We start from the raw sequence: 26,676 nt of genomic DNA on the forward strand, positions 1-26,676 counted from the left end.
AGCCAAGGGTGTACTTACTTTTTCCACATGCGAAATTTGCATTTATGTTTATTTAAATTATACAATGGACTACAAAATGTAAATGTTTCATGATATTTGTTATATTATATCACCTTTATCTATCAATATTGTTGAAATGAAGATCAAATAGCTGTATGTTGAAATATGTTGAAAAAGTCAAAACTTTACATGGGGTGTACTTACTTTTTCACGTGACTGTACATATATATATATATATATATATATATATATATATATATATATATATATATATATATATATATATATATATATATATATATATGTATACTTATATACAGTGCATTCAGAAAGTATTCAGACCCCTTCACTTTTTTCACATTTTGTTATGTTGCAGTCTTATGCTGAAATCGTTTAAATTCATTTTTTCCCTCATCAATCTACACTCAACACCCCATAATGACAAAGAGAAAACAGGATTTTAGAAAGTTTTGCAAATTTATTAAAAAGAAAGAACTGAAATATCACATTGACATAAGTATTCATACCCTTTGCTCTGACATTTGAAATTTAGCTCGGGTGCCTCCCATTTCTCTTGATCATCTTTGAGATGTTTCGACACCTTGATTGGAGTCAATCTGTGGTAAATTCAATTGATTGGACATGATTTGGACAGGCACACACATGTCTATATAAGGTCTCACAGCTGACAATGCATATCAGAGCAAAAACCAAGCCATGAGGTCGAAGGAACTGCCTGCCGAGCTCAGAGACAGGATTGTGTCGAGGCACAGATCTGGGGAAGCCGACCAAAAAATTTCTCCTGCATTGAAGGTTCCCAAGAGCACAGTGGCCTCCATAATTCTTAAATGGAAGAAGTTTGGAACAACCAGGACTCTTCCTAGAGCTGGCCGCCCGGCCAAACTGAGCAATCGGGGGAGAAGGGCCTTGGTAGCAGAGGTGACCAAGAACCCGATGGTCACTCTGGCTGAGCTCCAGAGATCCTGTGTGGAGATGGGAGAAACTTTCAGAAGTACAACCATCACTGCAACACTCCACCGATCTGGGCTTTATGGCAGAGTGGCCAGACGGAAGCCTCTCCTCAGTGAAAGACACATGAAAGCCCGCTTGGAGTTTGCAAAAAAGCACCTAAAGGGCTCTCAGACTGTGAGAAACAAGATTCTGTGGTCTGATGAAACCAACATTGAACTGTTTGGCCTATCAATATAAGGGCCAGGTGGTGCTACGAAATCACAGCTCTCATCATCTAACAAACAAACAACTTAATTTGTTCACAATCCTTTCAGCTCGCCCCCTGCACAGCTTCATCTCCCCAGCTGAAAAAACATGGGTAGGAATACCAATCACGTGTTTGTGCACTTTTTGTTCATTCCCTCCCTTTCTCCCAAACTCTTCGCACTCCCTCCAAACATTTCTACACACCTGTAAACCAGCCTCCAACTCCATCAATGGCTCGGCCACCTTGTGCACGACAGAACTGCGACCTGAAGATGAGCTGAAGCTGAATTTGTAATTGTAAACTGGAGGTGATGCTGGAAACTGTAACTGGTTAAATATGTCGAGAAGGAAGGAACCTTTCTGCAATTTAACACTGCTCTAGGGTTCTGAATTGCACTAAATGGTGAATTACAGGCCATATAACTTATGGATTACCGACAGGCTACTTATATATGGCGTTCTATTTCTTATTAGTCCCCTACCGATGTACACCGGAGGGGAATATAGGTTTGCAATCCGTCCCTCCGTCTGTCAGTCTGTCAGTCTGTCAGTCTGTCAGTCTGTCAGTCTGTCCGTCTGTCAATCTGTCATTCCGTCACGCAAAGAACAGTTTTCCGGACTTTTTTTCTAAACTCTTAATGCTAATGATTTCAAACTTGGAACATGGTTTCCTCATGATAAGTTACAGATCAAGTTCGAACTTCACGACGTTTCGATAATATTTGACAAAGTTATGGCACTGTGAACTTTGGTAATTTCCCCAACAGTTTTCCAGACGACAGACTGCCGGTAGGGGACATGTATTGCAGCGCAATACTCAGAATGCTTGTTCGTCCCCTACCGGTGTACACCGGAGGGGACTATAGGTTTGCACTCTGTCCCTCCGTCTGTCAGTCTGTCTGTCTGTCACGCAAAGAACAGCTTTCCGGACTTTTATTTGAAACTCCTAATGCGAATGATTTCAAACTTGGTACATGGTTTCCTCATGATAGGTTACAGATCAAGTTCGAACTTCACGACGTTTCGATCATTTTTGACAAAGTCATGGCACTTTGAACTTTGATAATTTCCCCCAACAGTTTTCCGGGCTATAATTTGGAGTGCGGTAAGTCAAAGCTGTTAATATTCCTTGTTTTAACTCCAATTTACATTCTGTTTGCACTTTTAGTGAGAAGTAGTGGTCTGTGCAACCATTCATGAACTTTATTTGGTGCAAATCAGATAATTTTTAGCCGAGTTACCTCAGACCGTGAGTTGGTAATTATATAATTCACACAGTGCAATACGTGCAGCTACTCCATGGAGCAACATTGCAGGCTTATTTTAACTCCGATTTACATTCTTTTCCCCTTTTAGTGAGAAGCAGGGGTCTGTGCAACCATTCATGAACTTTATTTGGTGCAAATCGGATAATTTTTAGCCGAGTTACCTCAGACCGTGAGTTGGTAATTATATAATTCACACAGTGCAATATGTGCAGGCTGCTCCACGGAGCGACCTTGCGGTTTTCCGGACGACAGACTGCCGGTAGGGGACATGTATTGCAGCGCAATACTCAGAATGCTTGTTTTTTATGAAACACATGACTGTGAGTGAGTAGCATCATACACTGAGGGGGGCGTGGCTGTGTCACGGATGCAATGCCCCCTGTAGGTAAGAGCAGGAGTTTGTTTAGGATATCGGTGATAGTTCGCCTACTTTTCTCGAAGGACACCGTGCGACCTTTAGCGTCCGCCAAGCCAACTATTACCGCAGATGGGACGCCCAGTTTAACGTCCATCCGAGGGACGGCACACACACTGATGCCTCACCCTGCTTGCGAGACAACAGGATGACAGTTTATAGCTGGGCCAATTTTCAAACTCTGGCTCGAGGGTTTAGAGGTGAGTGTGCATACGTCTAGGACTCTAGGCCATCCTGCCAGCCCAGAGATGGTGATAATTTTCGAATACCTTTCCCCACCCTCTTTATTTCCCTTTACTCCTGTATCCCCAAAACTCTTTCCACATTTTAAGAGCTATTTTACCTTCTCTCTTCACATCTTTCACACTCTCTTTAATGATTCCTGTCCTACCGTCCTCTTATTTTCCTTTTCTTAATTTTCTCAATTTAGCTCTCACCCACCACACCCCATTTGCATGGGTAATAAATAAATAGCTCCATACCAGCATAATTATATTTTAGGTATTTAAAGAAACATTACAAAAGAGTACAATGCATTAAAATTGTATATATCCATAGAAGGTGGATCAGACTCGGCAACGGTTGCTAGAGTGAGATGTGCATGGAAGAAGTTTCGGGAATTGAGTGGCGTGCTAATGAGGAGGGGAGTGTCGTTTAAGCTGAAGGGAAAGGTGTATGCTGCATGTGTGAGAAGTGTTATGATTTATGGGAGCGAGACATGGGTGACGAACGTAGAGCAGCAACGAAGGCTGGAAAGGGTGGAAATGCGAATGGTTCGGTGGATGTGTGGAGTATCGTTGAGAGAGAGGAAGACAAATGATGAATTGCGAAAGATGATGGGAATAGAGCCTGTGATTGATGCTGTGAAGAGGAACAGGTTGAGATGGTTTGGTCATGTGTTGAGGAAGGATGAAAGTGACTGGTTGAAAAGAGTGATGGAAATGAATGTAGAAGGATGTAGAGGACGGGGAAGACCGAGAAAGACTTGGCTAAAGATGGTGGAAGAAGAAATGCGGGCAAGGGGGTTAACAAGGAGAGATGCAGAAAATAGGGCAAAATGGAGAAGATTGTCATGGGGACCGCAAGGCTAACCCCCGCTCTAGCAGGGAAAATGGCCTTAAAATACATGTTGTGTTGTTGTTGTATATCCATCTGAGAAGTATGTATGAAACATATAAAATCTAATTGTAATTAATATGTGGTTAATATAAATACAGTACATATTGTTGTGGAAGTGACTTCTAGGGGTTAATAAAGCTTCGTGGAGTGCAGTTATATCTTTCGTAAATGTAATAGCGTAATCAGGATGTAATTAATTGTGATATTAGAAATGCATTGCTTATGTAATATTATTTGTAATATAACGTTGCTCTCCAGTTATATGTCGCCTCCCTCTCCCAGTGTTTGTACCTAAAATTATCAACCCTTTTGACCACATTTTAATGTCCTCACCTCTGTAATCTGTGATTTATGTTTTTTTAAAAAGTGTTCACTAGGCCATTGGCACTATCCTGAGCAGAAAGTGGGAATTGCTGATCGCGTTTACTGAGCTTGCCGAGGCAAACGCACCTCAAAGGTCACGGATGGGTTCTGCTCCGCCAACAGACTAAGCCACTGGCCAATGGTGATTGAGTGGGGAGAGGCATGGCACATCATTGATGACGCCCTGGTAAAAGGGCAGAGCGAGGGCGGAAGCAAGAGGAGAAAACGAATCGGCTTGGTGGGAACGGTGTTGCACTTCACTTGCTGCACCTGCAGGCAGAACCATGCCCCACCCATGCAAGAGCCATGCCTCGCCTATGTCGCTCCTCCTCTGGGCCAGAAGAAAGAACGTGATGGGTTGTTTCCCTGCTAGAGCGGCCGGGACCTTGATCATGCTACGCTGCCCTGCTGAACACCGCAAGGTATTTCTGTCTGTTGACCCTTTCAATCTCTCAACGGTGGTGTGAATGATTGGCCCAGATAAGGACTTAGGTAATGAAGGAATCTCCATTCGTTTGTTGGCATTGTCATCACGGACCAGTAGTTGGGTTATTATTACATGATTACATCATTATTTTTTTGCTTCCTTGTGTTTTCTTCCCCATGACCATCATTCATGTTATTAAACATACCTGGTCTCGAGGTGAATTCTGGCTGCCGTGGTTTCTTCATTGGTGATTATGGAAAGCCCATATATATACAATTAGCTGACCTCAAAATGTTTATGTATGTTTCATGACAACCATTGGTTGGGCAGCTGGCCTGACTCCACCCATAATTGGAATCTGACTCCACCCCTCAAAAATTAAATAATGTCTGCCATTTTGGTGTTCCATTTGGCCAAATACATATTAGGAAGTGTTATATTCCCAATCACCATGCCTTCCTTATAACTTTCCCGTTCTTTGGGGTAAGGGGTGGTGAGAAGGGAAGTTGGTGTGAACGGGGGAAGATTGGCTGGGGTGAACGGGTGGCGAGGGCAAGGTTGTGAAACGCCAATGTCTGTCTTTTGATTAAATCCATCAGGGAAGCGACGAGCAGGATCCGTTGGCTGTCACCATGCTCTGGGCCAGTTTGTGCAGAACAATAACATTTATATGGAAGACTGTGCAGTGAAGGATCTCTGGCCTGCTCCTGTGAGATCGATCGGCTATCTTACAAGAGTGCAAACTGTCCTCGAGGCATATAACAAACGAAGCCACCATGACCCACTGAACAATTAATCGACCTGAGTGTACTTCATAAAATGATGAAATATTCCCATATGCTGATCGAGTTTATCGTGATCTACAAACTCAATACAGACACAGTGAACCAATATAGCAATTGTTGGCAAACAGAACGAGTAATTGGTCCGTCAGTGAAGTGACAGGTAGGGTCTGCTAGTACTCTAGTAATATAGATAACTACTTGAGGACTAGCTCTGAGCTTGGCTCACATGGGCCTGGCTTGAAATCAACACGTAACTCTCGCCCGGTATGTGTCGGTACGGCATCGTGTTTCAGCAATTTCCGAGGATTGTTTCCTAGGTCATGAGCCTGTTGATCAAATACGAACGCTGACGGCTTGAAGTGGTCTTCGCAACCAACACGATATTTTGAATGAACATACCTTTTGATGTTGAATTTGGTTGTTTGTAGGTTTTTCAACCACAAAGCACACGATCCTTGACGATCTTTTCGTGTGTCGGGGATGCAAAAAAAACGACTTCCGTGTTCTGCGGGCAAATTTCTCGACGATTTGAACAGTTGAAAGCCTGGCACATCGGCATCTTGAACGTGAGAATAACTTGTGATGAAACTCAGACGTACATGTCCATCAATGAGTTGTGCACCCGCGACGTCACACAAATCTATGAAAGTAGCTCATTTGCACAACGGAAGTGAAAAGGCATAACGGAAGTGAAAATAGTCCGATTTCAAAACACCATTATCTGGCTTATTATTCTCCCAAAAATATTATTTTTGGGCTAATGGGTCAGAGCTATCATCCTCTAAAATATATCTCTTCAAATCATTTCATGATTGTGTCCCTTTATTTCATCGGACATAATCCATAACCGTGTATTGCAATCTTCGGTGTTGTGTTGAGTTTTGTGCAGCCCTCATTTTGACGGGCTTTTAATCTAGCTGAGGGATTAATTGGCTGCGGTGGTAGAAACCACGTTTATAAGACAGTACCACGCATCTCATACTTGCTCAGACTAATTGGTTACAAGATGGTGGTGCTAATTGTCATAACGCTCGACCAATTCAGTGTCCCTAATCTGTACGGTAGCGTGGCATTTGGACGTGAGATCCTGCAGGGGGGTCTTCAAAGTGGCTGATGGCTTCGGTCATATTGAGACGACTCTCCGGAATTAAGCTGGGCAACCGGACGACCTCAAAAATATGATACTAAATATATACTAATTATAAAATTTAATGCAGATGTATTCCCTTGGAAAAATTTCTCATGAAATCCAATGAGATTCTCATCAGATTTCTGTCAAATATCATTATAAATCATTGAGGGTTTATTTTAAAATAAAGGTTTTCATTACATCCTTTGGGGCCGACAGGCGGCCTTGAGGTAGGCACACTCGCCTCTAATCTGTCTCTCCTGGATTTGAATCCTGACCCAACTATAAACTGTCATCCTGGTGTTTCACAGGCAGAGTGATTCATCAATGTGTGTGCCGACCCTCGGATGGACGTTAAACTGGGCGTCCCGTCTGCTGACATTAGTTGGTGGATGTTAAAGACCCCAAGTTGTCCTTCACGAAGAGTGGGCGTACTATCGCCGGCACCAAAGTTATACGTTCCTGCCCTGACTACTGCTGGGAAGGCAATGGCAAAACACCCAATATAACCCTTGCCAAGAAACTGCCTCAGCAGCGCAGCCGCTCTGTAACAGAGTACGGTACATCAGAATGAGAATTTGTATGAAGCTTTTTTGTTCCATTTTCCTCTTCCTCCTTTTCCTGGATGTTTGCCCAGAGAGATTCAAAAACAAAGGAAGGTGAAGCAGAGCCAGATGGATTACTCACTTCATAGTTATCTTTTCCTTTTCAGTGCAGTCCAAATGTTTTTTTCCCTAATACCCCACTCACAATTCTCATTTACTTCAACTTCATAAATCTGTTCTGACAGAAACTTACTTTTGAGCTGTCTTGTCTGGGCTCGATTCTCAGCCTGACTATCGGTGTTTCGCAGGCATGGCAGCTTCAACGTGTGCCTTGGACGGACATTAAGTTGGATGTCTTGTCTGCTAGTATTAGTTGGTGGACGTTAAATATCCCATTCTATCTTTCAAAATAGAGAGTGGGGTTTTGGGGGGGGGGAGAGAGAGGAGGAGGGGTTATCACTGCCGGGGAGGGGGGGGGGGGTTATCACTGCCATTATTTCCCGATGCTCTCCAGGGGCACTGCATCAGCAGAATGGTTGCACCCACGCGTGAATCATTCTTTTTCTCTGTTATTGCATTCCTGAGCTCTGCTCCATTCCACATTGCTGTTTTCTTGGTTATTCTCACTTATTTCGCATCAATCTTTCACTAATTTCCTAATTATTGACTCTCCATGCTTGTTCCTCAAGCCCATCACTTTTTTGTCTGTCAATTCTCAAGTCTTCATGATTATTTTCTCCCTCTCTTAATTTCATGTTCGTCACTCACTGAATGATTCCTTTTGCTGTGCTCACCTGTTTTAGTTTGACCTTCAAATTAAATAACATTTGATTATCTCCATTGGTGTTCCCACCATCAAAATCATAAATTTCTTCAATCTAAGCCATATTCTTCATATTTTCCTCATCATTATTGATTTGTCCTCCTTTAGCTTCTTTGCTCTTCTTCTCTAATTAGCTCTTCTGCAATCCATTCTGCTTTTCTTTCCCATTGTTGTTCTTCTTCTCTACTTTCCTCTGTTATTTTCAATTCTTTTTCGAGAGAGGGGGGAAACGCCAACAGCAGAACCGAAGGCCATAAGACAGGGGAAGGTGGAAAAAGACAATGGTCGTGGGGATGATTGGGGGGCAGGTGAGGATGCGTGGGGTGGACAAGATGGATGCAGAATTGGGGAACTCTCAGGAGGGAAAACTGGAAATTTGGAACGAGGAGGGATTGGGGTGGGAATAATGAGGGTGGAAAAGATCATGGTTTTTGGATTGAGAATTTCTCGTCTGTTTCACATCCGTCTCTCTCCTCTCCATTTCTATATCACATCCTTTATTTTCCTCTTCCCTTCTCTCTTGTTTTTTTCTTTCTTTCCTTTGTGTAGTTTCCATTTATTCTCTTCACCTGCCTTCCTTTTCCTTTGTCATCAACGTCTCTTCTTTCATCTCTCACTTTCTTTTCTTTTTTTCTGCCCTTCTCTGCCATTACCTTTGCTATCTTCTTTCTCATATTCCTCACCTTTGTTATCTTCTTCTTTACTTCCATCTTTTCACTATTTCCAACTTTGCTATCTCTTTCATCTTTCTTTACTCTTTCTGCCTCCCCATCTTTCATTTCCTCTTTTCTTCTTTGTCATATTTTTATGATCCGCTTCTCTCTTTTGCTTTTTTGTGGGGTATTTGTAATCATCATCTTTTCACTTCCCCATCTCTCTCTTGGTTTCTCACGACTTTTTCTGTTTTATCTTTCCCCTCTTCAATGCTTCGATTACGTTCTCTTCCCTTTGCTTTCACTCTGTGTCTTCTTATTGTTTATGACCACAGCCCCATGCCGTTGCCAACTACTTAAACCATACTGCTTATGCTTCCTGACTGTTGTAGTCAACGGTATAGCGTACGAGTATCGTAAGCGTGCAATTGGCAGGTGACGGGTTGTTCTTTTAGATTTACGTGGTCTGCTAACCAACAACTCGAGGTGGAAGTCAAAGGGTATAGCTCCGGTGACATTGATAGTCTCCAAGGAAGTGGATACTCCACTATAATGGAGTTCAACCTTAGATCCTGAGTCTTTCAAGGGCAGGTGCTGAGGAGCAGCCGTCACGGTGTGATGACCATTGAGCAGGTATGGCCCCCTAGGGAAAGAGAAACGAGGGGTTTAGAAATAGAAGAATGACAAGAAACTCATGTTACATCAAGCACCGTCAAATGGAGATACACAGGCAACTGTAACTGCCAGAAATGAATAGAATCAAGAAGTGATTTTGGTAACACAATGGACAATATGAGAAGTGAATTGAATTAGAAGTGCAAGTCGAAAGCAGGAAGGAAGCACAACAATCTTATAGTTGAAAATGTGAGGGTTGATCAAAAAGGGAACAATATTCTTACCGTGCTGAATGTCTCCGCAAGGCAAGGTAGACGGCATCTGGTCGCCCCCATGGTGTTCCTTGGGATACACGGACCTCCACAGCACCAGCTGGAAATTTTACGACATGGCTGTATCCATAGCGTCTGAAAAAAAGGATTTAGAAGAATACATGTGTGATGTCATTAAATAATATTCAACACATGTTCCACGGTTGTTCAAAGTTGACGTGAACGTTTTATTGCCAGGTATGTAAAAAATACTATAGTAGTTCATTGTTGAACTTTTGTGCAAAGACATTGTCCACGCTAACGAAATGACAAGACAGGAAGTGACATCACCTCTGGTTCATTCATTTAATTTTGTATGCAGTCTGTGGCTGCTGGTTCCATCATCGCTGGGCGTACAGCTGTGACGCTGATGCAGTGCCCCGAGTGTAGGATAGGGCAGGAACTTGTAATTTGTTAATGGTGCTGGCGATAGCTCGCCTACTCTCCGCGAAGGACACCGTGGAATCTTTAACATCCACCAACGAATACTGGAAGATGGGACAGGACTCGCGCTTAACATCCATCCGAGCGAAGGTACACACATTGATGAATCACCATACCTGTGAAACACCGGGATGACAGTTTATACAGTGCATTCAGAAAGTATTCAGACCCCTTAACTTTTTTCACATTTTGTTATGTTGCAGCCTTATGCTGAAATCTTTTAAATTCATTTTTTCCCTCATCAATCTACATTCAATACCCCATAATGACAAAGAGAAAACAGGATTTTAGAAAGTTTTGCAAATTTATTAAAAAGAAAAAACTAAAATATCACATTGACATAAGTATTCAGACCCTTTGCTATAACACTTGAAATTTAGCTCAGGTGCCTCCCATTTCTCTTGATCATCTTTGGGATGTTTCTACACCTTGATTGGAGCCCACCTGTGGTAAATTCAATTGATTGGACATGATTTTGAAAGGCGAACACCTGTCTATATAAGGTCTCACAGCTGACAATGCATATCAGAGCAAAAACCAAGCCATGAGGTGGAAGGAACTGCCTGCAGAGCTCAGAGACAGGATTGTATCGAGGCACAGATCTGGGGAAGTCCACAAAAAAATAAGACACATGAAAGCCCACAGAATCTTGTTTCTCACAACCTGAGAGTCCTTTAGGTGCTTTTTTGCAAACTTCAAGCGGGCTTTCATGTGTCTTTCACTGAGGAGAGGCTTCCGTCTGGCCACTCTGCCATAAAGCCCAGATCGGTGGAGTGTTGCAGTGATGGTTGTCCTTCTGGAAGTTTCTCCCATCGCCACACAGGATCTCTGGAGCTCAGCCAGAGTGACCATCGGGTTCTTGGTCACCTCTCTTACCAAGGCCCTTCTCCCCCGATTGCTCAGTTTGGCCGGGCGGCCAGCTCTAGGAAGAGTCCTGGTTGTTCCAAACTTCTTCCATTTAAGAATTATGGAGGCCACTGTGCTCTTGGGAACCTTCAATGCAGCAGAAATGTTTTTGTAGGCTTCCTCAGATCTGTGCCTCGACACAATCCTGTCTCTGAGCTCCGCAGGCAGTTCCTTCGACCTCATGGCTTGGTTTTTGCTCTGATAGGCATTGTCAGCTGTGAGACCTTATATTGACAGGTGTGTGCCTTTCCAAATCATGTCCAATCAAGTGAATTTACCACAGATGGACTCTAATCAAGGTGTAGAAACGTCTCAAAGATGATCAAGAGAAATGGGAGGCACCTGAGCTAAATTTCAAGTGTCATAGCAAAGGGTATGAATACTTATGTCCTCAATGTGATATTTCAGTTTTTTCTTTTTAATAAATTTGCAAAACTTTATAAAACCCTGTTTTCACTTTGTCATTATGGGGTGTTGAGTGTAGATTGATGAGGGAAAAATGAATATAAACGATTTCAGCATAAGGCTGCAACGTAACAAAATGTGAAAAAAGTGAAGGGGTCTGAATACTTTCTGAATGCACTGTAGCTGGGTCGGGATTCAAACCCAGGCTAGACAGCTTAGAGCAAGTGTGCTACCTCTCGTAGGCCATCCTGACAGCCCTTAGAAATACACTGTAAAAGATGTACTAAAATTTTACAGGAAAAATAGTGGCAGCCTAGTTTGGAGTATTTTACTATATAGTAAGAGGTATGAAGAGTAAATTTAAACTTTGTGACATACTTGGACAGTGCACCAGATAGCAGCAATTTTCAAAACAAAAGATAGAGTGTAAACCAAATTATTCCCATCATCAAATGATCTCTAGCAAACCTGGATGTTCTTCCAAAGTTTACAATATATTATTTCAGGGCAGTCGTGATCACTTTACATCGCCTCACCATCTAATGTATACATTGTTGTTTCCATGGCGATGCTGTTCTTTCTACGTATATGACACCAATGGTGGTCACTATCACTGAATGCAACTCACAAACAATAACTGCCATATTTCCACAAAAATCACGATACTGTAACAACTTGTACCTTCAAACTACTGTATGTTTTGTGGAAAAGGTATTACTGTGTGATTAATGAGTGATCATTTAGCAATCAAATCATTTAACCAGCGACATGAGCTGGCAGGGAACCTCGTAATGAGAGCACTCACCTCTGAGCTGTCAATCCTGGGATCGAATCTTGGCCTAGCTATAAATTTCCATCCTGGTGTTTCGCAGGCAAGGCAATGCAGCAATGCCTCGGATGCATTAGTGTGTGGACATTAAAGACCTCACGGTTTCCATCAGGAAGAGTAGGGCGAGCTATTGCCGGCACCATGACCAAAGTCAAAATTGCTGCTCTAACCTACAGATACGTGAACAAAAAAAATGGAAACACCTGGGTAAATGAGGGACACCAAGCAACGGCTTCCATACAGGTGTGGCCCATGTGTTAATTAAGCAGATGCCATCCCAGCATGCTTAGGGTCATGCATAAAAATGCTGCACGGGCCTGGTTGCCTATAATTATGTCTAGCATGGCTCGAAGAGGAGACCCGCCACAATGCTCCCATCCACAGAGAACGTGTGCTCGCCCAATGGTTTGATGAGCATGACACTGATGGCATCCATATGTCACAGCCTTGTCACTCACCAGATCTAAACCCAATAGAGCATTTATGGAATATTCTGGAACGACGCTTGAGACATCGTTTTCCACCTCCATCAAACAGGTGCAAGTTGATTGATTTTCCTGTGGAAGAATGGTGCCGCATCCCTCCTCCAGAATTCCAAACTCTATGCGGCATGTGGTGACCCAACACCCTATAAAGTGACTTTACATTGGTGTGTCCATTTTTTGTCCACTATCTGTACGTGGGGCACAGCAACAGCGGCACTGCCACGCCCTTGAGAGAACCGATGCTAAATCGGTCACGTGCTGCATATAAATGACGACGATGCCGAACTATATAACTGAAACCTGACGGGGTTTCACATACCGTGGCCTGATTCTTGATCCTCGAAAGAAAAGACACTCTGATCCATCCCCGCCACATTTTCCACAACGATCCCGTTGCAATGATGACCCAAGTCGACCATCACAACCAGTTGTCAGGCAAAGTCCCTGAACACACACAGCCGGGTCTTCACCTTGACATGGTGTACCATCGATCACCTACGTACACAAAACAGGCACAAATAGTTCACCTCCATTTTAAAACTCACACTCTCTACCAGTTAACTAAAAAAAAAGAAAACACTTCTGATTGCACAACGCTAATGCAGTACATGCAACATTTTTTTCATGCAAATGTTCTCATAAAACATTGCCGGAATATTTGACCATTACGAAAAGGTAGATAGATGCTATTAATGCTATTTCCTGGGAAAACCACATTTCAAATCTGGCCTCCAAAGCCAGTCGCGGACTGGGCATCCTCCGTCGTGTGAAGTCCTTCCTTGGCACACCTGAGCTCCTCACCACATACAAGGCTTTCATCCGCAGCTCAATGGAATACTGCTCTCCCCTCTGGGCTGGTGCACCTGCCTCACACCTAGCTCGTCTTCACGCTGTTGAAACCAAAGCGTTCAGAATCATTGGAATCTTCCGCGATGAAGCTAACTCCAAGGGCCTCTCACTCACTCACCGCAGGCAGGTTGGTGGTCTTTCCGTCTTCTACCGACTCCTCTCTGGCCTTGCCTCCCCCAGCTCTCTCTGGGCTCTGTCCCCCAAATATTCCTACAGGTCGCACAAGATCTGCCTGCAACCCTCTTATGGTTAAACTGCCAAAATCAAGACTCTCTGCTCACCTTCACTCCTTCATTCCTCTTTTCTCACACCTCTGGAACAAACTCCCTCACTCTCTTCAATCCCACTCCACCCTCCAGGTCTTTAAAACAGCTGTTCACCACCATCTCTTATCTTCCCCCATCCAAAACATTGATCTTTTCTATCCCCGCTAATTTCACCCCAATTCCACTTTTTTGAAATACCAACTTCTGTCCTGGAAGTCCTTGGTGTCCTTGTGTTTGATACTTCTGCCACTCCCCCCCCTCCCCCCAAACCCTCTCCCTCCCACACATCTCTCTGCTCTTAAATGTTGTGTGCCCTCAAGTGTTTGTGTGCTTCCCCTTCTCTTGTCTTCCGCTCCCTCTTTTTATATATTTTGTTTGTCTGGTTGATTTGTTTGTGAAATAAATGTCAGCTCTTTCACGAGCCTCGATTCAGTATACAAAAAAAAAAAAAATTAGTACCATACAACTTCAGAATAATTATACGAGCTCCCTCACAAGGAGCTTCAGTGCAGAAGGAGGCCATTAGGCACATTCAAACCTGCACAATGGTTACCAATGTATGGTTGTTTGTCCATGTTCTATTCTTTTAAATGCTGAGCGTCAAGCAAAGAAGCAGCACGTACCATTTTAATATCTTTGCTATGACTCGGCCGAGGTTTGCACAGCCAGACTCAGAGTGGATGCTCCAACCATTATCCCAAGAAAGTTTGCAAAGTTCATTTTTGTGGAACAGAAAAAAACTTTGCACAACTTGAAATTAAATAGAACAAGTACACACAAACACTGAAATCAAGAGAGTGAAGGTACAATTGTTCAGGAGTTGTTTCATCAGGAATTTAGATGTCATGTGTTTGTTTTTCTTTTTTTCCTGAAAATAACAGGGGATGTGGATTGTACCTCCTGGAGTTGACCCATCCATCCCCTCACTCTCATAGATCTTCCCTCACAACATGGGCACTCATAATTGCAGACAAAATATCTGTGATCAACATGGGATTTAGCAGCTGACCGACGTGTAGTAATGTCCATCAGCATAGAAACAGCAACAGGGAAGGGGCTTTGACTTTTGGTCATTTGTTCCAGATAAAACGCTTTCCACCGGCCACAAAGTAGTACTTCTATTCAACCGCAATGACCAACCAAAACGGCTTGCTGGACCACCGAACTGTCAATAAAACGAATTTTCTGACCAGGTGTGAAACATTAATGAACATTAAAAATAGAGAGTTCATAGAACACCTTAGAAGCCTGGTGTTGGCTTAGCGGTGAGGGTGCCGGCTTGGGATCCTAGGATCCTGGGTTTGAATCCCAGTTGATTGCTGAATTAACGCCAGGTGGGTTGACTCAGCCTGTCATCCCTCAGAGGTTGGCAAATTGAGTACCAGTTCACTGGTAACTCCCTGTGTGTCACAAGAGGTGACTAACAGGGTTGGCGGCAGGAAGGGCATCCAGCCATAAAACATTGCTTCAAAAAGGGGACCACTGTGCCCGAAAAAGGCCAAACCCTGCTCTGCGGGGAAAAATGACCTCTAAAGGTGTTTCATAGAACACCTTAGCCCACGCAGTCTTGAGAAAAAGAACATGTGAAGGGTCTTTTCAACTGTTGCTTTGCGTTTTGCACTAAAAAACAGCACATTAGGCACCGCCATATTTGTCTGAATTCCGAATCTCGCAGTTACTCTGCCCTGAAGGCCTGAGATGGCATGAATATTTTTCAAGTACTGCTAAACGGAAAGTTTATGAATGTGACAAGAAGGTGATTTGTGTTCGACAGTGTTCAGGTATATAATTACATTAAAATAAAATAAAAGTTTTAAAAAGCTGCATAAAAAAGCTTTTTTCGAAAGTTTACCACCATTGATACACCATCTTATACACGACCTTATTTAACATGTGAATTAGTTATTCATGCCTATTGTTTGTGTCCTTTATGGCATTCTTAAAAACAGTAAGTTTTGGGATGATTTTCAATTTTGTTTGATTGACAAACAGACTAGAAAAAAAATCTAACTCGTGTCCGAAGGAAGTGGTTCAGTTTGGCATTTTTATTATGAAATAGACAAAGCCTAAAACGAATGAAATCCTTTAGAATTGCCCTTTAGAATTAGCCTTTAGAATGAACTTTTAGAACTCATTAGAATAATTGCCCTTTAGAACCCTTTAGAATTACCTTTTAGAATTAACTTTTGGAACCCATTAGAATAATTACCCCTTAGAACCCTTTAGAATTACCTTTAAGAACCCTTTAGAATTACCCTTTAGAATTACCTTCTAGAACCCTTTGGAATGACCCTTTATAACCCTTTAGAAACCTTTAGAATCCTTTCGAATTACCCTGTAGAACCCATTAAAATTAACCACTAGAATTACCCATTAGAACCCTTTAGAATTACCCTTTAGAATTAACTTTTAGAACCCATTAGAATAATTACCCTTTTAACCCTTTAGAATGACCTTTTAGAAACTTTTAGAATTACCCTTTAGAATTACCTTTTAGAACCCTTTGGAATTACCCTTTATAACCCTTTAGAAACCTTTAGAATCATTTCGAATTACCCTGTAGAACCCATTATAATTAACCATTAGAATTACCCATTAGAACCCTTTAGAATTACCCTTTAGAATTAACTTTTAGAACCCATTAGAATAATTACCCTTTAGAACCCTTTAGAATTACCCTTTAGAATTAACTTTTAGAACCCATTAGAATAATTACCCTTTAGAACCCTTTACAATTACCCTTTAGAATGAACTTTTAAAACCCATTAGAATAATTACCCTTTAGAACCCTTTAGAATTACCTTTTAGAATGGACTTTTGGAGCCCATTAGAATAATTACCCCTTAGAACCCTTTAGAATTACCTTATAGAACCCTTTAGAATTACCCTTTAGAATTACCCTTTAGAATTACCCTTTAAAATTAACTTTTAGAACCCATTAGAATAATTACCCTTTATAACCCTTTAAAATGACCTTTTTTTTTTTTTTTTTTTTTTTGTGTATACAAGATCGAGGCTCGTGAAAGAGCGAACATTAATCACACAGAAAGACAAACAGACACATAAAACAAATAACATCGGGAGCGGTAGACAAGATGGGGAGAGAGGGGGAAGGACACAAACACAACATTTGAGAGCAGGGACCGAGAGACATGGAGACATCGAGAGATCTGTGGGAGGGAGAGGGCTTTGGGGGGGAGGCATGTGAAGGGGGGGAGGCATGTGAAGGGGGGGAGGCATGTGAAGGGGGGGGGGGGGGTGGGAGAGGTATAAACATATGGACACTGCCAGGATTTCCAGGAAATAAGTTGGAATTTCAAACAAGGTGGATCTGGGGTGAATTAGTGGGGGTAGAAAAGATCAAGGTTATGGATGGGGGAAGATAAGAGATGGTGGTGAACAACTGTTTTAAAGACCTGGAGGGAGGAGAGGGATTGAAGGGAGTGTGGGAGTTTGTTCCACAGGCGGGAGAAAAGAGGAATGAAAGAGTGAAGGTGAGCAGAGAGCCGAGATTTCGGCAGTTTAACCATCAGAGGGTTGCTGGCAGATCTTGTGCGACCTGTAGGAATATTTGGGGGACAGAGCACAGAGAGAGCTGGGGGAGCAAGGCCGGAGAGGAGTCGGTAGAAGACAGAAAGACCACCTACCTGCCTGCGGTGAGTGAGTGAAAGGCCCTCAGAGATAGCTTCATCGCGGGAGATTCCAATGATTTTGAAAGCTTTGGATTCAACAGCGTGAAGCCGAGCCAGGTGTGAGGCAGGAGCACCAGCCCATAGGGGAGAACAGTATTCCATTGAGCTGCGGATGAAAGCCTTGTAAGTGGTGAGGAGCTCAGGTGTGCCGAGGAAGGACTTCGCACGACGGAGGATGCCCAGTCGGCGACTGGCTTTGGAGGCCAGCTTGGAAATGTGGTTTTCCCAAGAAAGATCATGGCAGATAGTGAGACCCAAAAGCTTGAGTGACAGAACTTCTTGGAGAGGATTGTTGAGAAAGTAGATGGGAGGGTTGTCCAGTCGATCTTTTCGGAGAGACATAGTAAGAGAGTGAGATTTGGCAGGATTGAAAGACATGTTCCACTTGTTTGACCAGTCTGTGATTTTGTCCAGGTCTTCAGAGAGTGAGGAGGCTGCAGACTGCCGATCTGAGGGAAGAGGAATGGAGCGGCAGAGAGTGGAGTCATCAGCAAAGAGATAGAGAGGATTTTCCAGAGAGTCAGAGAGATCATTGATAAAGACCAGAAAAAGCACAGGGCCCAGCACACTTCCTTGGGGAACTCCAGCCTGAACAGGAAGGGGAGATGAGAGAAATCCATTCAGGGCCACACGTTGACTACGACCAGAGAGGAAGTCCGCAAGCCATGCATGGAGATTTCCATGGATACCATAGGAGGAGAGTTTGGTGAGCAGAGCTGGGTGCCAGACCGTATCAAAGGCCCTTGATATGTCAAGGGAGACAGCTCTGATTTCCTGTTTGGCATTGAGGACCTCCATCCATTGTTGAGACAGCAGAAGCAGCATGTCCAGAGTAGAGTGACCTGGTCTGAAACCAAATTGATGATCAGAGATCAAGCCATTGGAGAAGAGGAAAGATTTCATATCCGAAGCAATGATGGATTCCATGACTTTGCTGATAATTGGGAGCAGGCTGATTGGTCTGTAGTTGCAAGGATCTGTTTTTGCACCTTTTTTGTGTAAAGCGGTAATGTTAGCTGATTTCCAGGATGCTGGCAGATGACCTTGAGCAAAAGATAGGGTGAAAAGAACAGAGAGAGGGTGAGATAGAGCGGCAGAGCAGGATTTTAAGACCCGTGGGCTGATGCCGTCTGGTCCAGTTGCAGAATCAGAGTCGAGGTTTGACAAAAACTCCTCCACCTTGTCAGGAGAGAAGGACACAGAGTCCAGGAGCAGTTGGGTTCGACTGGGAAAGGTGGGAACAGAGAGAGATGGGTTTGGGACTAAGGATTTCGAGGCGAACACAGAGTTGAGGCATTCGGCTTTGTCACGTGCGATGTCAACTGTGTGGCCATTTGAGGTAAGGGAGGGGATGGAGGGGGAACAAACACCAGAAACGGATTTGACCAGACGCCACCAGGATTTGGAGGAAGGAGACAGGTTTGAGAGTTCATTCTTGAGTGAGGAGAGATAGTGCTTCCTGGCACTCCTGAGGGTAGACACACACTTGTTCCGAGCTTGGTGGAAGGAACTGAGATTTCCTTCAGTTGGATTAGCCTTCTAAGAGGCAAAGGCAAGTTGTTTCAGGGCAACTGCCTCACCACAAGATTCAGTGTACCATGGACGGGAGGAAGGGTAAGACAATTGAAGGCGAGATGGGATAAATCTGTGCATGAGAGAGATCAGTTTGCTTTGGAAGAATTCCCAGGAAGAATTGATGTCAGAGGCAGTGGAGATGGGAGACCAATCCAGACGATTGATGGCTGCTTGAAGACCGTCCCAGTCGGCCTGAGTGAAATGCCAGACTCGTCGACGCTGAGGAGGCTCTCTGAGAATGGCCAGAGAGATGTCCACTTTGACAAGCACATGATCAGAAGAACCGATTGGAGCAGAAGAAGAGCAGCAGACATTAGCAGGGAAGTTTGTCATAACCAAGTCTAGAAGAGAAGATACTCCATTGGCTGAGATCCGGGTCGGGAAATTGACAGATTGTGTCAATCCCAGTGAGTCACAGAAGTCCTTTGCTGAGGTGCCATGACTAGTGAGAGAGGAACCCACACCCAACCAGGTGGCATGATGACAGTTGAAGTCACCACATATGAGGAAGAGAGAGTTGGGATGAGTGGATAGAAGTTGGTCCATGTTGTCAGACATTGAAATGTAGATGGAGTCATCACTGTTTGGGGGACGGTACAGAACACATATGAACAAAAGGTGGGAGCGGAGAGGAAGCCGTAACCAGAGGTACTCCTGCGGGTGAGGAGGAAAGAGAGCAGTGCAAGGAGAGTGAGGAAGAGAGTTTTTGACAAAGATAGCCACCCCACCACCAGGCCGAGGCTCAGGTCTATCATACCGGAGGAGGGAGTAACCAGGAAGAGATATTAAGGAATCAGAGACATCTTGAAGGAGGAAAGTCTCTGTTAAGCAGATCAAGTCTGGATTGTCAGAAGCAACCTGTATGGAGAGATCAGTCAGGTTTGAGCGAAGGCCCCGGATGTTTGAGGTCCATACCGTTAATGAAGAGAGAGGGGGAGCATCCGGTACAGGACAGGGGAGGGGAGGAGTAGGGTAAGATGAAGGATGAGAGGGGGAGGTAGGGAGAGCAGTTGATAGTGTTTCAGATGTTGCAGAAGAGTTCCAAGAAAGGGAAGGATGAGGAGGATGAAAGGTTTGCTGGTGAAGGGATGCGGCACAGTGAGGGGTTGTTTGAGGGGGGGCAGAGGAAAGTAGAAGGTTTGGGGGGGGTGGAGGTATGAGATAGAAGGGAGACGAAGTGGGGAGGAGGCAGCTTGGAGGAGGAGGGGGGAGGAGAGAGAATTGGAGAGGAATGGTATGGGGGGAGAATTGAATGGGAGGGATTGGGGGGGAGTTTTGAAGGGGAGGAGTGAGGGGGGAGTTTAGGAGGGGAGGGGCAAGGGGGGAGTTTTGGAGGGAAGGGGAAAGGGGGGAGATCAGGAGAGGAGGGGCAAGGGGGGGATTAGGAGGGGAGGGGCAAAGGGGAAGTTTAGGAGGGGAAGGGCAAGGGGGGAGTTCAGGAGTGGAGGGGCAAGGGGGGAGTTTAAGAGTGGAGGGGCAAGGGGGAAGTTTCGGAGTGTAGGTGCAAGGGGGGGGGATTTGGATGGGAGGGGCAAGAGGGGAGTTTAGAAAGTGGATGATTAATGAAAGACGAACATTGATAACAAATTGGGTTTGTTGTGATTTTCAAGTTCGCAATCCGGTTCAGGATGATGGAGGAGGGATGGAATGAATGTGAATTTAGACCATGTAGTGAGGGAGACGTATAAGATATTGAATTTCTTTTTTTTGAAGTGGAATGAGTTGGAGAGGAAATTGAAAAAAGCCTTTTAAATAGGAAGAAAAACAGCGTGTTGTAATATACCACTGAATAAAAAACAGAGGGGGAAAGGTTAAACATATTTAAAAATATTTAAACAGAACTATGAACAATCTTATATGCACAAAAATACCAACGGGGGGAGAGCCGAGAGGGACCACCACGAGTCACGTGAACAGGGCAAACGGTGGATGGCAAGGAGATAATGGGGGTGGGGCGAACAGCACACCTGGACAGAAAATACAGGATGAGACAACAGTACACGTGGAGAAAAGGAAATAAATGTTTTTGGTTTTTTTTTTTGTTTTTTTTTGGGGGGGCGGGGGGGGGGTGGGGATTTAGAACGTTAGACAGTATTATGTTCGGGGTAGAAGGGAAAAAACCAAGAGCCAAGCAAAACACACTTAAGTTAACAAAACACCGACGGGGGTACAACTACAGTACAAGGCCACACACGAGGAGCAGCACACGATTAATTAAATACGAGTTACAGGAAATTCAAACCAAAACTAACTATAATCAAACAATATCACATGGACGATAAAATAACGAATTGAAATTTGACAATCTATCTGGGGAAATGGGGGAGAAACACGTGGTCGAAGAACGAACGAACGAATAAGAAAGAATAAACGAATGAGCACAGAGAAGGTAATGTCTTTTTTCTTTTTTTTTTGAGTTGAGATTTACATAAGGAAGTAGGCTTTGGGGTGGAAAGACTGCGAAAACAGAGAACGAAAGTTATTGGATCACAAACGACAGGCGCTGAGAGAAAAACAAAGCCTCAAGGTTGTACAGTGTACACTGTACAGGGCCTCGAGACGACACGAATTAACGCGATTTTCAATACAGGTATGAAAGATTTGCACCGAAAATCTTTGACGGGACAATATACGTACATACACCATAAAAGAAATACAGTTATAACGAAAATACAAATTGGAACAATGACTTAACTTCGATTTCGATGGAGAGCGTGGAGACCTGCGAAAAAACGAACCGTCGCCAGCAAGACCGGAAACGGAAGTCAAGAAGACCTTTTAGAAACTTTCAGAATTACCCTTTAGAATTACCTTTTAGAACCCTTTGGAATTACCCTTTATAACCCTTTAGAATCCTTTCGAATTACCCTGTAGAACCCATTTTAATTAACCATTAGAATTACCCATTATAACCCTTTATAATTAACCTTTATAACCCATTAGAATTACTCTTTGGAACACTTTAGAATTAAACACAGTGGGTTACAAAGGTTATTCTTCATTTTTGACGGATAGATGGACATAGCCAAATATTGAAGCAGTTTCACCTCTTAAAATCATCTCACTCATCGATGTGCATGCACACTCGGGATGAGATTCTGTAATATTTGCCAATTTCAGAGGCAAAGTACTGCTAAAGTGCAGGTTCATGTTTTGATTCCTGTTCCAATTCCTGTTCTACAGTGTTGAAAATATAACATTCAATTGGAATCAAGTAGTTCCTCAATCATAGACTGATGTCAGTAGACAGACAGACAGACAGACAGACAGAAAAAGTGCCAATTGCTTAACCACGCTTTTCGCTTTGCGCATAGGTAAAAAAAACATTGGTGAGCCACACAAGATTACGAATATCACCAGATGAGTAGTACAACATTTGCATTGGAGAAATGGCCAAAGCCCTACAGTGTCATCTACTAACATATTGTCGCGTCTCTGGGGTTAAGACCCCTGGGTGACGGTTGACCGACTGAGCTTTAACTCCGAGGCATGTGAGCCAAAGATATGGCGTACGAGGGAAACAGAGGTCCTGTCGTCTTAATTAAACGGACGGACGCGACGAGCGTTTTCCAAACCTACAAACAAATAAATGGGCAGGACAAGAGATTGGAAATGCAACAAATAAGGGTTCAATGAAAATAATGCAGGCAACAAAGAAATGAACGCATGGTAAACTAAAATTCCTAACTGAGGGACCCTCCATCGGACTCATATACAGACACAGGGAGAAATAAATAAAATAAAATGTGGTGTGGTGCGTTGGCCGGTACTCAGCTCTGGTCTCCTCAAACGGCCCTCGAACCCTGACGGTCGTGGAATGGGTCCCCGAGGCCTTGCGCGGGCAAATGCCCGATGGCGCGAAGGTGCGCAGCAGCCAGCCGCCCGCGCTAGGTCGAGAAAAATGTGGAGATGATTCTCTCACATGTCCTACAAACCTAATCTGCTGCTCTTGCACATTGACTTCCTCAATGCTCATAGCCAATGCATCTTTCAACGGAATCCTTTCATCTCCTCACCGTGTCAAGGCTGGAGTGCCCCAAGGCAGTGTTCTGGACCCAGTGCCATCAGTGATCATGGCAGAGTGCCTTTATGGCAGAGTGGCCAGACGGAAGCCTCTCCTCAGTGACAGACACATGAAAGCCCGCTTGGAGTTTGCAAAAAAGCACCTAAAGGACTCTTAGACTGTGAGAAACAAGATTCTGTGGTCTGATGAAACCAAGTTTGAACTGTTTGGCTTCCGTCTGGCCACTTGCCATGAAGCCCAGATCGGCGGAGTGTTGCAGTGATGGTTGTCCTTCTGGAAGTTTCTCCCAACTCCACACAGGATCTCTGGCGCTCAGCCAGAGTGACCATCGGTTACTTGGTCACCTCTCTTACCAAGGCCCTTCTCCCCCGATTGCTCAGTTTGGCCGGGCGGCCAGCTCTAGGAAGAGTCCTGATTGTTCCAAACTTCTTCCATTTAAGAATTATGGAGGCCTCTGTGCTCTTGGGAACCTTCAATGCAGCAGAAATTTTTTTGTCGGCTTCCCCAAATCTGTGCCTCGACAAAATCCTGTCTCTGAGCTCTGCAGGCAGTTCCCTCATCCTCGTGGCTTGGTCTTTGCTCTGATATGCATTGTCAGCTGTGAGACCTCATATAGACAGGTGCGTGCCTTTCCAAATCATGTCCAATCAATTGAATTTACCACAGGTGGACTCCAATCAAGGTGTAGAAACATCTCAAAGATGATCAAGATAAATGGGAGGCACCTAGGCTAAATTTCAAGTGTCATAGCAAAGGGTATGAATACTTAGCTCAATGTGATATTTCAGTTTTTTCTTTTTAATAAATTTGCATAACTTTCAAAAATCCTGTGTTCTCTTTGTCATTATGGGGTATTGAGTGTAGATTGATGAGGGAAAAAATGAATTTAAACGATTTCAGCATAAGGCTGCAACGTAACAAAATGTGAAAAAAGTGAAGGGGTCTGAATACTTTCTGAATGCATTGTATACTCGGGCTTTTGAGAGAGCATCAAACACTGTGCTTTTCAGCCTAGCCACGCTAGGCCATTTGAGGACATACTCGTTGCTCTGGTGACCACGGCCGATTCCCTCGGACGGAGCACAACACGGGTGTATGGTAGTGCACAAAGCAGCTGCAAACCCACACGTTGCTCAGACATACAGTTCGGCAGATGCTGCTCCTTTCATGCCCGGTGGGATTCCACTGGCAAGAAATATAAATGCTGATGTTGCAGTGACAAGAACAACCCATGATCTAAATTTTAGGGTCATTGAATGAAAAGAACACTTTGTGTTAAGGTGAACGTGACCTCATTGCTGTTTCGTAATTATGATATCATCTTATACCTGAGTTGTTTTGCATCAACTGTTGAGGTCAACACAGCTTTGTCCACTATTCATGACGATTCTGTGCTTAGTACAAAGAAATGATCGAAGAAGCCGGAAAAATGATTTTATTGATTGTAACAACGATGATGCAGAATATGTCTTTGATGTTGCTATGTCCATGGCATATAGGTGACATGACCTTCGAGATGACTCTTGAAGTGGCATTACATTGTTGAGAACCAAAAGTCTTTGTGCTGCGTGAGAGCAATCCATCAGTTGAACATACAGGAAGGAACAAGTGCACCTTATGGGGACATGCGTGCAGGCAGAGCATCTAAGTGATGCTATAGTTCCATGTATTTACTTTGAACCAACAAGGAACATGGGAAATATTTCATGGAACATGTTTCCCACAGTGCAGGTTTCTCATTACGAGGATGCTCAGGGTTAGGGTGAGTCACATGCTTTGTTATTCCTCTGAGCAGCGACTGGCAGAGCCAGCAGGGGACAAGACCAATTTTCAACCTAATGGATTGGTGACTTGTTTTTGTGCATTCCAGTTCAGACAGATTTTTCACCGGGGTAACAGATTGTTTGTTCTGCATGGAACTCAAAAGGCTCTTGCCATGCAAGTGGCAACCGAGGCCACAGCTGAATCTACAAAAAACATGTCCATTAAATTGTACCGGCAAAAAGAAAGAAGTTTTGTAACAATTTTCCTCTCAATGTTGAAAAATTGAAAGGTTTCAGAGATCGTTTATTTTAGTGAACCCACACGTGCATGATCGGTATTACGTAACCCACATGTTGACCAGATGGTGAGGAATAGGACATACTTATCTGCCTTTAAATGCAAAGCATTGAATCCCAATTTACCTTAAAATTACATTTTCTGGCAGAGGAACAGAATGTCAAACTTAACAAAATGTAACTTTGCATCGGGCATGCTTCAAAATGAGATGCCCCTGTATACTGGTGGTGGTCCGTATGCAGCCTGTGCCTGTTTGGCTGCTGCATTTTCTGGTGGTGCAGCTCTGCCCCTGATGTCCCCCATTAACAGTCAGCTGATACTCATTTTGCCAACCACGGAAGGATGACAAACCCACCTGGTGTTAATTCAACGGCTTGATTAGGGGCTCAACCGCAAGACTCTTAAGATCTCAAGCCGGTCACTTTAACCGTTAAGCCAACACCAGGCTTGACCTACATACTGAGGTTGCAGAACATTAGGGTGTGTTTGTTACAGCACACTGGCAGAGCAACAGCAAATGATAACTACAACGACGCTTGGAGAGCACATACCTCCGCCAAGCCGAACACTTTATGTTTTGTATCCCACTGATAGGCCGGATCTGGATCTGAACCTGAACCAAAATCGAATCGGCTTGATCTTGTCAACGAACGAATTCATACACCGAGTTTTTCATAACTCGTCCTCAACTTTTTGCAATGTCATGCTATGTATTGTTTTGGGCCCAATCACCCAATGGTGAATAATCACTTGGAAAATTCACGGATCTGGATCCAGATCTTCACCAAAATCGGAGGAATTAGTCCTTGTCACCTACACAACCTGTCCACAAAGTTTTGTCCGAATACATGCACAACTCTTTGAGATATCCTTCTCACAGACAAACAGACAGACAAAAAGACAGGGGTGAATATCTCCTAACCTCCGTCTACATTTGGTAGTGGAGGTAATAATATTATTTTTAAGCCAGTGGTATTGTCACATTTACCTTTGTGAACAAATAGAAGTAAATCATAAAAGGAAAAGTTAAAATAATGCCCTAGAAAGAACAAGGCTTGCGATGTTTGCATATACCATATGCACAAGTACTGGTTTTGGAATTAGTGCTTCAAATTCTATTGTGCACCGCACCTTTCCTATGCCATCTCCAGGCATTGCAAATCGTCATTGCCGGGCACCGAGGGGGGCTCGGAAATGACGCACGCTGAAAGGGAGTACTCAGTTTTCACTCTGGTTGTTTGTTTTCTTGCTTTCTTGTTTTTTTGTTACTTGCAAAATCGAAGATTTTTCAAGTATATTGGTCGGTTGTGTTTGTGACTCTGTTAGTTTGTCACCGGCCTACAGGTCACAATTTTCAACCGATCTTCACCAAACTTCACCAAGTGGTAGGGTTGGTCAAATGCCAGAAGCCTATTGTTTTTGGGGTCAATAGGTCAAAAGGTCGAACTAGGCCAAAGGTCACCAACTTT

General features: G+C 43.7%; 1 protein-coding gene across 1 annotated transcript in view; it reads right to left on the reverse strand.

The window, feature by feature from the left end:
• Positions 1 to 6,367: 6,367 nt before the first annotated feature.
• The window catches only part of LOC137430839 (A disintegrin and metalloproteinase with thrombospondin motifs 4-like), a 36,304-nt gene continuing 15,995 nt past the window's right edge, over positions 6,368 to 26,676 (reverse strand). Inside the window, exons 8-10 of the mRNA XM_078782053.1 lie at positions 13,060 to 13,235; positions 9,645 to 9,767; positions 6,368 to 9,388 (exon numbers count right to left, since the gene is read on the reverse strand). Of these exons, the coding sequence (XP_078638179.1) occupies positions 9,025 to 9,388; positions 9,645 to 9,767; positions 13,060 to 13,235 (663 nt within the window). The 3' untranslated portion in view covers positions 6,368 to 9,024. The remainder of the gene's footprint in view (positions 9,389 to 9,644; positions 9,768 to 13,059; positions 13,236 to 26,676) is intronic.

Source organism: Myxine glutinosa, chromosome 7, assembly GCF_964187855.1.
Source record: "Myxine glutinosa chromosome 7, kmMyxGlut1.1, whole genome shotgun sequence".
In the NCBI taxonomy this organism is placed as follows: domain Eukaryota; kingdom Metazoa; phylum Chordata; class Myxini; order Myxiniformes; family Myxinidae; genus Myxine; species Myxine glutinosa.